The following is a 12,820-nucleotide window of genomic DNA, read 5'->3' on the forward strand; positions in this document are numbered from 1 at the left end:
TTTCTGCAGTAACTCTAATTACGCTCTCGCTTATTGTTTATTAATATTTTTGTTCTTTTTTTTTTTCCCTGACTCTCACATATTTCTTACCTCTATATTTACAGGCTCTGATGGATGAAGTCCTGATGCTACAGGATGAAATTGGGGAGCTACAAACATGTTTCTCTGAAGAACTGGCAGACAGTGATGGGGACGCTGGTGACCAATTGGCCCTCCAGTCCACTCTCACCGTGCTGGGAGAAAGGATGGCCACCATTCGCATGAAGGCTTCTGGGAAACGGCAGCTGCTGGAGGTGAATGCAAGAAGACTTCCTAATTATCAGATGGTGCTTCAATAAATCTTGTCATTTTACCTGAAAACCTAACATGTAACATTGTATTGGCCACTACAGGAGAAACTGAGTGAGCAGCTGGAGGAGCAACGGCAGGAGCAGGCACTGCAGCGTTACCACAGCGAGGCAGAGGAGCTTGACCACTGGCTGCTCAGCACTCGAGCCACCCTCAGCTCTGCACTTCAGCCTCAAAATGAAGACATGGACATGGAGGAGCAGCTTATCGACTGTCAGGTCAGATTTACATTCCTGCTCCAGTCACAAACTTCAATGTCTGGCTCCATGAAGAATATTTTACTTGGTTTGTTAAGGCTTACAGAAACTATTTGCACCAAGAAATAGTCTCTCAGCTTCCCTTTAAAATGCAGTTCTTATTTCTTCTCCAGTCTGTTTTGTTTTGAGAAAACTATAAAAGACTAAAAGTAGGTACCTGGCCAAGTCATTGTTCTTGAAAAGCACCTTTTCTTGGATTGATTCTCTTGGGATGAAACTGCTAATACCAAACTAGTTTAGGTGCATATAAAATTCAAATATCCAAAAATCATGAAAAAAATAGCAGAGCTGTCACTGAATATGAGAGAACATGAAAACAAGGCAGAATATTATTCTTAACTGTTCAATAAACCGCCTTTTTCATAGAATGAAGCTGACTCTATGTCTTAAACTGTACTTAAACGGTGTGCTGTCACCCTAAGTGTTGATTCAGCACGCACTGTTTCCATGGTAACAACACCTTTGTCTGTGGAGTAATTGGGATATGGCTGTGTATTTCTAGAGCCATAATGTATGCCCTTCAAATTTGGTTGACCATATTTATTGTAGTTTGACATTATCTCGGCTCGGTCTCTGGGGGAAATACCCACATGGTTACTAATTACATTTCATCACTACATACGTCTTTCAGCTCAGTTTAACTTAATTTTTTTCATTTCTTCATTGAAATTAAATCCTAAATATTGATGCTGTAGATTTTAGGTTGTAGATTTATAATTGATGAGAACAAACTGATTAAATTTACTCAGCAGCAACAACAGGGTTAGATCTAATGCTTAGTAAAAAGGAAATTAAAAATATAGAGGGGTGTTTTTAGCAGCTGGGTTACAGTAAGCTGATTATACCTCCTGAGGAGCTCTGAAGGTCCAAAGGTCTGGCTTTTGCAGAGCGTCATCTTTGGGGGGTAAAAATGTCTAAAGGTGAAGATCTGGAGATTTGTCTTAGAGCCACTGGAAGGGCAAGTTTCTGGATGTTACAAGATAGGACATCCATGATATGAAATTTGGAGTGGTTAAATAATAATAAATATGTATTTTATTGAAAGAACACCGTTTCTACATTAGAACAGGACTATCGCTTCTGATATAAATGGTCAATTACATTAAATTGTGCAGTTTAGTTTTAAATATCCTTATTATCTATCAAAGACAATAAGAAAATCCACTCTATGAAAGCAGGTTAAACACCACTTAAGCATAGCATGCCATCATTTGCTGCTCACCCATACAGTTTTGTTAAGTCCCAACTTATGCTCAGATTTTATACTCTCCTGTAACATTTCCCACATATCTTGAACTTGTTTCAGTCTAAAAATACACACAAAGAAAAAAATGGGGAACTTCTGCTTTTGGTGCAGAAAAAGAAAACTTATCTCTTGGAAATGAGATAAAAACATAATTTTTATCTAAAATTCCTAAAAACAAAGGTCACAAGTAAATATTTTGTGTAACTCTTGTGTTTTCAGAACATGCTGTTTGAGATTGAGCAGAAGGTGTCGTACCTATCCGAGCTATCCGTCCACAGCGAGAGCTTGCTATTGGAGGGCCGTGCTGAAACCAAGGAAGAGGCGGAGCAGCTCACCCTCAAACTGCGCTCTCTGAAAGACAGCCTATTAGAGCTGCAGCAGATGCTTCAGGACAAACAGGTTGACATACAGGTGAGATCAGTAATCATCTGTCTTTACTTGTCCTACTTCTGGGTGCTTTTTTCTGTGCTTTACTGCCTGATGTTGGACTGCGTTACAGCATCAATGGCAGTATTGTGCAAAAAGTACTAAAGGTTATTCATGGCTTTTCATAAAACTCCACTGTTTTAGACTATGGAACAACAACAGCCTCTTTCTCACAGTGGGCCTCAGACAGCAGACAAAAGGATGCTAACTCATCACATGCAAACACTAAATGCAGCCCATCAGGTGTGTTTCTGATGGCACACCAAAACCTCTTCACTTTGTGCTTCATGTCCATTTGAGGAGAAAAAAAAACATTTCTTCAAAACTTTCACAGAAATGTCCCTCCAAAGACAGTTGCAAGAGCTGTTGTCCTCCAAAATGCACTTTGCTTACTTAAACATTTCCTAACCAAAAACAATAAATCTCTCCCTGATTAATTAGAAAATAAGTGGTTTTTTTCTAGTTTGTAACAGTGATTGCAGTATCTACTCGAAAGGTTTTTATTTTTTAAAATTGCACAGAAAAGCATGCACTGATCATTCCTTACCAATACATTTACATAACTTTGGTAGTAGGGTTGCCGCTGGCCGTAGCATTAACAGCAGTTACAGCTGAATGGATTTGTTTTTATGTGAACCAGTAACCCTAACATCTGGTTTGTCTTTCAGGGTTCATTGCAGGAGCAAGAGGACAGTGATCCAGACTCATCTCTGTCTCAGAGTCCAAATGTCCAAGACTGGCTGTCCCAAGCCCGCTCAACGCGCACACAGCAGCACCACGACAACATGCTTCGACAGAGAGTAAGATTAATCTGAACTTATTTAATATAATGTAGTAGAATCATGATATAATCATTTCATAATATAAAAACTGAATCTCTTATGAAATTAAATTTTAAGTGGATGCTTCTATGAATAAATCTGACCAAAGTCGTGTATTTTATAGGAACTGCAGGAACAAGTGGCTGAGCAGAGGAAGCTGCTTCAGTCTGTGGCCAGCGTAGGAGAGGAGTTATTCAGCCAACAGAGCACACCGAACGGGGACAGGTACGTTAAATCTTTATCTGTACCAAAAGCAGTAATCTCTAGCATTTACTGTACTGTTATCAGTCTCCATGGAAAATTCTGTTGATTTGGTTTAGACTCAGAGTTAATGAATAGACATGATTAATTAGTTTCTTATTAATGCTTGATTCAGGCTCTATATCCCTTGTCTGAAAAATGAGAAGTCATGGCAAAGCTTCAATGAGTTATATTTCTGATTAATTGGAGGTTTATCCATTATCTTGTCTTGCTGGCAGCAATAAGAGTAATTTTGGAACTCTGTCAGTTTCAAATTAAATATGTATTTATTATATATTCTTCTTTTTTTTATTCAGTCCTTGAAAATGTAATTATTTGTCTTTTTTTGTTGTTGTTGTCATTTCTTACGTTTGGATTTCAAGCATCACCATATGTTGCTGGAGAGAAATATTTGTCTCTAACAAAGCTGTTTCCCTCCCTCCTTCCCCCAGTGATGTGACCATCCCTGGTGGGGTGTTACTGGAGTCTGAAACTTATTCTCCTCAGGACCAGCTGAGACAAAAGTGGGAAAACCTTAATAAAGATCAAAACACAAAGTTGCAGCTCTCTCTCACCTCACAAGACCAGCTGAGCCCGGTATGCATGCTGCGCTGCACACTGTTGATTTTTATTTACTGTGATAGAAATGAGATGTTTTGAGTCAATGTTTCATTTAGCCTGTCCTGATCCGATGGGGTTTTTTTTCCACACGTGTTTATGTGCAGGTCCTTCACCGCTCACGTCTGTCCAGTCCTAGTTTGGTGATCAGGGGCGAGTCCACCAGCCAGGGCTCCTGCTCTCCCAGAGCACTGTTTGAGGCCTGCAGCCAGACTCTGGAAAGAATAAATGAAGAAGTAATTTATTCATTTTTTTCTTTTTTTTTTTTAAATTTTTGCTGTTACAAAAATGTCATGCTTTCTTACTGACAACCTTCAGTGCCTTGACTACATATAACTTTGCCCGCCTAACAGACAGCAGGCAGCAGCAGTAAGATTGCAGCTTCTTATGGAGGGACGACAATCCAGCAGGACCTGTATGCCGCAGTATCAGCAGCCTCGTCCTGGTTAGATGCTGCAGAGAATCATCTGCTCTCCGGCCCTGTGCTTCTGTCTGAGGACACAGAGACTCAACTCACAAATCTAGAGGTAGAAATATACAAATACAATCAGTTTAGGTCACTCATAGACACACAGGAGTAATTAAATACTGCATAATTCCTGTTTTGTTAATACAAAACAAACAGCAGCTGCTAACAGAGGGTGGTTTGGAAACAGTAATGTAGATTAGCAGATGTTCTACTGGACAAACTTCCCAAACTGAACAAGCTTGATATCTTCTACCTTTTCAGGCTTTGTATAAACAGCTGAAGGAGATAACCAGAGAGGTAAACCAGTGCAGAGACCTGCTGGGAGGAGGAGCAGGGCGGCTGTGTGGAGGAGAAGAGCACACCCTGATGGAAGATGCGCTTGATGGCTTGCAGGAGAGGATGAGCCTCCTGGACTCTACTCTGGAGCAACACTGTGACAGAATGAGGGACAGACTGCAGGAACACTTATCTTTTCAGGTCATTATTACCAGAACATCTAAATCTGAACAAGCTGTAATTCTGATGCATCTTCTTGAAGAACATGGCTGCCTGCACCTGGACTTTAAAGTGTTTATTTTATTGCTTTCAGAATGAGCTGAGGATGGTGTTCACAGCCTTGACTGAAAGTAAACATCAGCTGCTGGAGAAGATGTCTGGGACAGCAGACAGACCTGCATGCAAACAGTTAGAGGTATCTTCTCAGCATGCTGCCTTTATGTAGGAATAAAATGTTTGGTTGAGAACAGTAAGATGCTTCTACAAAGAGCTTTTAATTGAAAGTATTTTGTCCTTTGGAGACGCTGTCTGAGGTGGAGGAAAGCCTGAGAGAGTTTGAGCAGAGAATGACTGAGCTGAAAAACAGAGCAGAGGGATTCCAATCAGACCAAACCTCCAACCAGGAGCTGCTCAAGCTGCAGGTAACATCAATTTTCCTTCTTGTGAATCTCACAAATTCATAAAACGCCAGCGCCGTAAAGCCTGCTACATACTCGTCCTGGCGTCCAACTTGACCCCAGCAGTCCACCAGCACCTTCCTATGATGTCCTCTACTGTTTGATTTCGTGCTTGTGTTGTTCTCACTCTCATTGTAAGTCGCTTTGGATAAAAGTGTCTGCTAAATGACTGTAGAATAGAATAGAATAGAATAGAATAGAATAGAATAGAATACTCTGTGAGAGGAGAAGAAAATGATGCCATGTTGTTCTTGTGGATGAGGTTGAAGACAGTTTTTGACACATCGGGCTGGCAGAACTTTCTTCACGTGGGGCTCCGAGAAGTATCGTGTGATTGGTCAAACATTTGGGATGGGCGTGGTTAAAAGGGAGAAACGTGAAGCGGACAGTTTACGCTTCTGCATTTTTGCAGGATGCAGCTTAAACGGATTGTTTAAACAACCGATTGAGGTGATGAGAAAGTACAAAAGTTTTACAAGATGTGGCATTTAAACACACGAACCCAGTGCGTGCACAACCCACCCTGCCGTGGACGAAGTTTCTTGTTAAGTATGAAATAAATGAGGTCATTGCACATAAAGCATAGACACGGCCACTCGCAGTGATCCCCGCCCCATTGCAGACGAAGCTTCTTGTGGGGTAGCCTATTGACCAGACAGAAATAAATTATATTCTTATGACCCATTTCTGGATCTTTTTAGGATGTTTATGAGGAACTGGTGCTCATGGTGGGCTCTAGACGAAGCAGTCTGAACCACGGCTTGTCCCTGAAGGCTCAGTATGAAGCTGCCCTCCGTGACCTCAACGACCTGGTGGATACCGCAAAGGACAAGATGGCTGCTGACCAAAAGATGACAGTGGCTTCAGTCATAGAGGTCCAGATGCTGCTGGACAAACACAAAGTAAGGATAAAGTGTATTTTTCAGACTAGTGCAGAGTAATTTTTGTTGTTGTTTTGTTTTCTGTCTAACATGCTTTATAATTGTTCTTCTCAAATACAGAAGTTTTTCCAAGGCCTGGAATGTCATATGATCCTCACCCAGACATTTTACAGTAAAGTGTCCAGTCTGGTGGCACAGAGGGAAAGCCAAGCCCTGGAGGGAACCATGGTTTCAGCCCACAATGTGCTCAAACAGGCTCACAGGAGAGGAGTGGAGCTGGAGGGAATTTTGGAGGTAAGAAACATAGTTCACGTTAGTTCCTAAGTAACTGAATGAAGCTCTTTGTAAGAAAAAAATCATTAATAACAAGGTTTACTCCTTGTTTATGTCAGTCTTGGAGCAGGTTTGTGGAAGACTATCAAGCTCTGTGTAGACAGTTGGAGGCTGTGGAGTGTAGCATTCCCACTGTGGGTCTGGTTGAGGAGACAGAAGAAAGACTTATTGAAAGGATCAGTCTCTACCAGGTAAGCATCTTTAAACCAACTAGCTTATCCATACTCAGAGATTCATCCATGCAAGACCAGCTACCTTAAAACCAAATAGAGAATTTTTCTTTTTCATCAATCCATTCATGGTTTCCATTTCTTACTTGCCTGTAGCATCTGAAAGCCAGTCTGACAGAGCATCAGCCCCAGCTGTACCAGGTTCTGGAGGAAGGCAGGAGGCTCCTTTTGTCTGTTAGCTGCTCTGACCTGGAGAACCAGCTGACACAGCTGGGAGAACACTGGCTGTCCTCCACCACTAAAGTCAACAAGGAGCTTCACCGTCTCGACTCGACACTCAAACACTGGAGCAGGTCTGGTTGTGTGTTTGTGCAGCTCTTTGAGACAATCGTGTTGGTTTTGTCCACTTGTCTCACTTAAAACCTAATCGATATTTAAGGATTCCTCTTAATCTTTCCTCGCTTTTGCCACGTGTGGTTGAATATTAAAGGTACCAGAGTGAGTCAGCAGAGTTGAGCAGCTGGCTGCAGTCGGCTCTGGACAGACTGGAGTTCTGGACGACCCAGTCAGTGACAGTCCCCCAGGAGCTGGAGACCGTCAGAGACCACCTCTGTGCCTTTCTAGTCAGTTTGGTTTTTAAACCAGCACAACAATTTTACAACTTACCTTTGAACTCTGACAAGTCTGATGAATGGTTAAATACCTCTTTGATGCTGCTGTGTCTTACAGGAATTCTCAAAGGAGGTGGATGCTAAGTCATCCTTGCGTTCGTCTGTGCTGAGCACAGGCAACCAGCTCCTGCGACTGAAAAGAGTCGACACCGCTAGTCTGAGGATGGCGCTTGGACAAGTCGATACTCAGTGGGCTGAGCTGCTGACTCGGATCCCCGTTGTTCAAGAGAAACTGCACCAGGTCTGAGAACAGCTGGTGTTAAACTTTATTAAAGAGATTTTGTGCTTAAATTTGTTTAACGTCATTAAGATAATGAAGCTGTACAGTAGGAAACCTTCTTCTCTCTTTCCATAGTTGCAAATGGAGAAGCTGGCATCACGGCATGCCATCGCAGAATTGATGAGCTGGATCTCACTCATGGAAAACATTATAGAGGAAGACCAGGACAAGATCATGGGAGCTGTAGGCTCAGAGGTGGTCCAGAACTTCTTGCAGAAGTATAAGGTACAAAAAAATCCACTCTACACCACTCTTCTTTTTATTTATTATGTCACTATCCATGACAGCCTGACGATGACTCATCTTTATGCCGCAGGGTTTCCGCATAGATCTGACCTGTAAGCAGTTGACTGTAGACTTTGTAAACCAGTCAGTGCTGCAGATCAGCAGTCAGGATGTGGAGGGAAAGCGAAGTGACAAAACCGACTTTGCAGAAAAGTTGGGAGCTATGAACAGAAGGTGGCAAATATTACAAGGGCTCATTGCTGAAAAGGTACAGCAATCTTCTAACTGTAGCAATGGGTTATTCTGTTCTGCTCTTTGCATGGCGTGTCAGAGTTGTTAAATGGTCCTGAATTTTTTTTTTTTTTTTGTGTGTCTCTTTGTTTCAGATTCAGCTTTTGGAAGGAGTTGTAGAAGGTTGGTTAGAGCATGAGAATGGCGTGCAGGCACTGAAAACCTGGCTCACGTTGCAGGAAGAGAAACTGAAGAAGAGACACAGGATAGAGGATGTAGCGTCAGTGCAGAATGCACTAAAAGACTGTCAGGTATGTAGACTGCAGACCTACTCATAACAAATACAATTCAACTTTTTGTTTCAGATCAGCATTGACACATTTTGGTGTTTTCACAGGAGTTAGAAGAACTAGTGAAGGAAAAAGAAAAGGATCTAGAAAAAGCAGAGGAAAGAGGAAATGCTTTGATCAAAGATAAGAAAGGTGCAGCCTGCTCTGTTGTAAAGGAAACCCTTAAAGGACTGAACCAATCCTGGGCTCATTTGGACCACATGGTGAGCTTCTCATATTGTTTATGTGAGTTTATTTCTGTATTTTCCCACATATACATAACATTTTACACCTTTCCCACCAGATAAGTCAGATGAAGGTTAGCCTGCGGTCAGTGTTGGAGCAGTGGACGTTGTATCGGCGAGCTTCGGAGGAGATTAATGGTTACCTGATGGAGGGGAGGTATTCTGTGTCCAGGCTTTACCTTCTTAATGGGTCTTTAGAGGCTGTGCAGCAGCAGGTGGAGAATCTGGAGGTGAGGAATGCAGAAACTAAACATTTTGCTTTTGGCAAAGGGCTGCATCCCGGCAAGAAAATCATCTTATGTGCATGTCTGTATCGTACAGAACTTGCAGGAGGAGATGGACAAACAGGAAAGCAGTCTGAGAAAGTTTGGCTCTGTGACTCACCAGCTGTTGACTGAATGTCACCCTTCTGTGGCTGAGACACTTAACAGGGCTCTCAGGGACGTTAACATTAGGTAACAATAGCACAAACATCTCTCTGACTGACTTTAAATGGTGATTTTTTAACCTTTAATGTAAACCATCCATCTAGCTGATCTCTTTATAAAATCTCTTCCTTATTCTCTGCTGCAGGTGGAATCATCTACTGGAGCAGATTTCCGAGCAGCTACGGAGCAGCAAGGCCTTGCTGGGGCTGTGGCAGCGTTACAGATCCGTGTACAGCCAGTGTGTGGCAGCAGTTCAGAAGCAGGAAGATCGTGCTGATCGCCTGCTAAGGAGTGCGACTGACAGGGAAATCACAGAGGAGGAGAGCAGTGTCTGGATAAAAGACTGCAATGTGAGTAAAGATGAGAAAAGGTCTAGTGCTGGATTCTTACTCCGTCTACGTTTTCTGTGACTGTCCAGGAGATTGTTTCTTCTCTAAGGAATTGGAAATACACTCCTAAACTGCTTGTCAGCTTGCTGTGAGGGCTCACAAAGCTTCCATCCCTGCTGCTGAATACCAAATTGCACCCAATCCTTTTGTGTGGCTGAATGTAAACTCACAGCTCAGTTTAACAAAAGCCTTTTTAGAGGGAGACTCCAAAGGGAAAGACAGGCCCCTGATTTACACTACAGGGGTCCTCCGGTGTCACGCTGGGCGTGTCGGACCATAATGACTAAAGACACACGGTCTTAATACTGTAAGCGGTTATTTTGGCTGGGGACCACTGATGCACACTGTTGCCAGACAAAGTGATGAAGAATTCCCTGCCGTTGCATGAGCTGTTTAAGACTGTCGCCATCTTTGTTGCTCATCAAAAACTCACTATTTGTTTACTGTCTTGGCAACAATTGAATCTTTCTGCCTCCATATCACAGTTATATGTTGGATTTAAACTACAATGTAAAAAAAAACAATGTAAAAAAAATCCAAAGAATTTCTTGTTTTGAAAAAATATTTAATTAAATAATAAAATATTTAAAGTTTTTTAAATTTTGTTCATATCTCCTCAGTTTAAAGAGTACCTCAAACAAATCCCTTTTAAATCCAGGAAATGCTTTGACACAAACTTTAATGTGAGAGGATGTTTGCTACGAACTCTTGGTGCAGCTGCTGTTTCTGCAGACATTCTGTGAACCATTCTGCTGATGTTATGACAGGACTGCCTCATTGACCAAGACTCGGTGCAACAGTCCCTCCAGCAGCTGGAAGCATTGGGAGAGCAGCTGAGGAGCCAAATCGACGCCTCCTCTTTGGCATCCCTCCAGTCTGACCACCTGGCACTCACTCATCGCTTAGCAGCACTTAGACACGCCCTTCAGAGGCAGCAAGACATACTGCAGGTATAATAGCAGGGATAGTTCAAGTATACTATCGGTACAATGTAAAATATGAGAGACATGTGTTGGTAAGCCTTTACCATTCAATTCACTTTGTGTCTGCCTGTTTTTAGTCTGGATCTCAGGCCTGTGAGGGCTTCAGAGAGCAGCTGGAAATGCTGATCTTCAAGGCTCAGGAGGCTGAGGAGGTGCTGAGAGAGGCTGATTCAGCAGGTTCACCTGAGCTCACAGTGGTGCAGACACGTATAGAAAAACTCAAGGTACAAACAGTGCAACAAACAGTTAGCGGTCATTTTAATTCTTTGATTTCATGTGTGTTCCTTTCGACAGCTCCACCAAAAGTGTTGTAATGTTTTCTCCAGGTACACTTGCTGAAGCTGAGCAGTCTGTCTCCAGACCTGGAGCGTGTTAATGACATGGTGTACCGGCTGCCAGTCAGTGACAGGGATGTTAAACGGCTTCAAAATCTCAACAGAGCCTGGGCCTCCCACACTGCTCACCTCACTGAGAGGTTCAGGTAACTCACTGTCAAACTGCATGTAGAAGCACTGCAACATTTTTGCTGGTATTATGAGAATATAATCAGACATATTTTGTTTGATCATATTATTGTTACTAAAAAAAAAAAAAAAAAAAAAAAAAAATTATGTACACAATATTAGGGATGATAATTGATTTCCAAAGCTTAAAGGTGGAGTTAGTAAGATTTTCAATATTTCTAAATAAATTAACTAATAAAATAACTAGAATCATAATTAGATAGTTTTTTGAACATGTAGGTTCCAGTCTGTCCATATTTGATGCGTTATTAAATTACAAGTTTAATTAATGACAAATGACAAAAAGCACTTTTTTTTTTACTGCTAGGCAAACATTTAAGAAGGGTCTTTGTCATTAATTAAACGTGTAATTTAATAACACATCAAATATGGACAGACTGGAACCTACATGTTTAAAAAAACTACCTAATTATGATTCTAGTTATTTTTTTAGTTAATTTATTTTGAAAATATTGAAAGTCTTACATACTCCACCTTTAAGTTTAGAAATCATTACTAAAGTCTTGTTTTAGGGAGAAGAGAACATTTCTAATAATGGTTGTCTGTCTGTCTCCAGTAAACTGCAGTCGGTGTTGCTCCAGCAGCAGAGTTTCCTCCAGAAGTGTGAGTCTTGGATGGATTTTCTCTCTCAGACTGAACAGAAGCTGGCGGCTGAAATCTCTGGCAACTACCAGAGTCTTTTGGAGCAGCAGAGAGATCATGAGGTCAGAAAACTACTCTGTGTCTGCATTTATGCTTGTAGTTCTTATCTGTCTGCAGTGTTTATTCATATATGTATACTTGCAGCTGTTCCAGGCAGAGATCTTCAGCAGACAGCAGATTCTTTACTCCATCATCAGTGATGGGCATCAGTTTTTGGACCAGGGACAAGTGAATGAAAGGTTAACACCACAAACACAATCCTATTTAATTCATTTGCCTTTGTATGCAGCTGTGAGAATCTAACATCCTGTTCTGACTCTTTGCAGCAACAGTGATGACTTTAGTCTCAATCTGGCTTTGCTGAGCAATCAGTGGCAATGTGTTGTGAGGCGCGCCCAGCAGCGGAGAGGCATCATTGATAGTCTGGTCCACCAGTGGCAGAACTACCAGGAGCTGGCAGAGAAGCTCAGACGATGGCTACAGGAAGTGACTCATGATCCAGACATGATTCAGCCAGGAGAACCAGTAGCACTGCAGTGGGCCCGAAACCTATTAGGGCAGATACAGGTCAGTTTAAGCAAAATACAAGACCTTTTAAAGTGGATTAGCTTGTAATACTGACACTCATTCTTTGGACTGCTAACTGGACTAGATACCACCAAACAAATGTGAACCCTGTTGTGATAAACCCCCATCGTATCTCCAACCTTAGAGTCCCATTAATCCACTATGTCCTCTGTCTCTGTCCCTGCTTCTCCAGCTGAGGGAGCGAGTGCTTCAGAGGCAGCAAGGAGTCTACATCCTGACCATAGAGGCCGGCAGGAGTCTGCTTCTGTCAGCTGATGCCAGCGCTGAGTCCACTCTGCAAACTGAGCTCATGGAGATTCAGGAGAGATGGAGGCACTCCCATCTGTGCTTGGACAAGCAGAGGAGGGAGCTGCATGGCTTGCTTAAGGTTCGACTTCCGATTTATATAAAGCTTTATTCTGCTTAGTTTTTACTTAATGTAGGACTTTTGCTTGAAGTGAAAAAAAATCTTGCAAGAGCAATTAGCCTACAAAAAACATGCTGGAGAGGGCCTTTGATCATTTTTAGTAGGCTATTTGCTCGG

At 42.0% G+C, this 12,820-nt stretch overlaps 1 protein-coding gene across 1 annotated transcript in view; it reads left to right on the forward strand.

Annotated features, from left to right (window-relative positions):
• syne1a (spectrin repeat containing, nuclear envelope 1a) overlaps window positions 1-12,820 on the forward strand; it is a gene marked incomplete at its 5' end in the record, with an annotated part of 122,127 nt that overhangs the window by 92,560 nt on the left and 16,747 nt on the right. The window contains 31 exons of the mRNA XM_079255095.1: window positions 105-293; window positions 393-566; window positions 2,071-2,262; window positions 2,946-3,077; window positions 3,223-3,323; window positions 3,791-3,935; window positions 4,064-4,192; window positions 4,310-4,483; window positions 4,687-4,902; window positions 5,015-5,116; window positions 5,223-5,342; window positions 6,080-6,280; window positions 6,380-6,553; window positions 6,652-6,783; window positions 6,919-7,115; window positions 7,253-7,385; window positions 7,492-7,674; window positions 7,789-7,938; window positions 8,030-8,206; window positions 8,325-8,480; window positions 8,567-8,722; window positions 8,803-8,973; window positions 9,065-9,198; window positions 9,317-9,521; window positions 10,328-10,510; window positions 10,621-10,767; window positions 10,870-11,024; window positions 11,624-11,771; window positions 11,854-11,948; window positions 12,042-12,276; window positions 12,470-12,664. Coding sequence (XP_079111221.1) covers window positions 105-293; window positions 393-566; window positions 2,071-2,262; window positions 2,946-3,077; window positions 3,223-3,323; window positions 3,791-3,935; window positions 4,064-4,192; window positions 4,310-4,483; window positions 4,687-4,902; window positions 5,015-5,116; window positions 5,223-5,342; window positions 6,080-6,280; window positions 6,380-6,553; window positions 6,652-6,783; window positions 6,919-7,115; window positions 7,253-7,385; window positions 7,492-7,674; window positions 7,789-7,938; window positions 8,030-8,206; window positions 8,325-8,480; window positions 8,567-8,722; window positions 8,803-8,973; window positions 9,065-9,198; window positions 9,317-9,521; window positions 10,328-10,510; window positions 10,621-10,767; window positions 10,870-11,024; window positions 11,624-11,771; window positions 11,854-11,948; window positions 12,042-12,276; window positions 12,470-12,664 — 5,001 coding nt within the window. The remainder of the gene's footprint in view (window positions 1-104; window positions 294-392; window positions 567-2,070; window positions 2,263-2,945; window positions 3,078-3,222; window positions 3,324-3,790; window positions 3,936-4,063; window positions 4,193-4,309; window positions 4,484-4,686; window positions 4,903-5,014; window positions 5,117-5,222; window positions 5,343-6,079; window positions 6,281-6,379; window positions 6,554-6,651; window positions 6,784-6,918; window positions 7,116-7,252; window positions 7,386-7,491; window positions 7,675-7,788; window positions 7,939-8,029; window positions 8,207-8,324; window positions 8,481-8,566; window positions 8,723-8,802; window positions 8,974-9,064; window positions 9,199-9,316; window positions 9,522-10,327; window positions 10,511-10,620; window positions 10,768-10,869; window positions 11,025-11,623; window positions 11,772-11,853; window positions 11,949-12,041; window positions 12,277-12,469; window positions 12,665-12,820) is intronic.

Source organism: Telmatherina bonti (genome assembly GCF_933228915.1).
Source record: "Telmatherina bonti genome assembly, chromosome: 16".
Lineage (NCBI taxonomy): Eukaryota > Metazoa > Chordata > Actinopteri > Atheriniformes > Telmatherinidae > Telmatherina > Telmatherina bonti.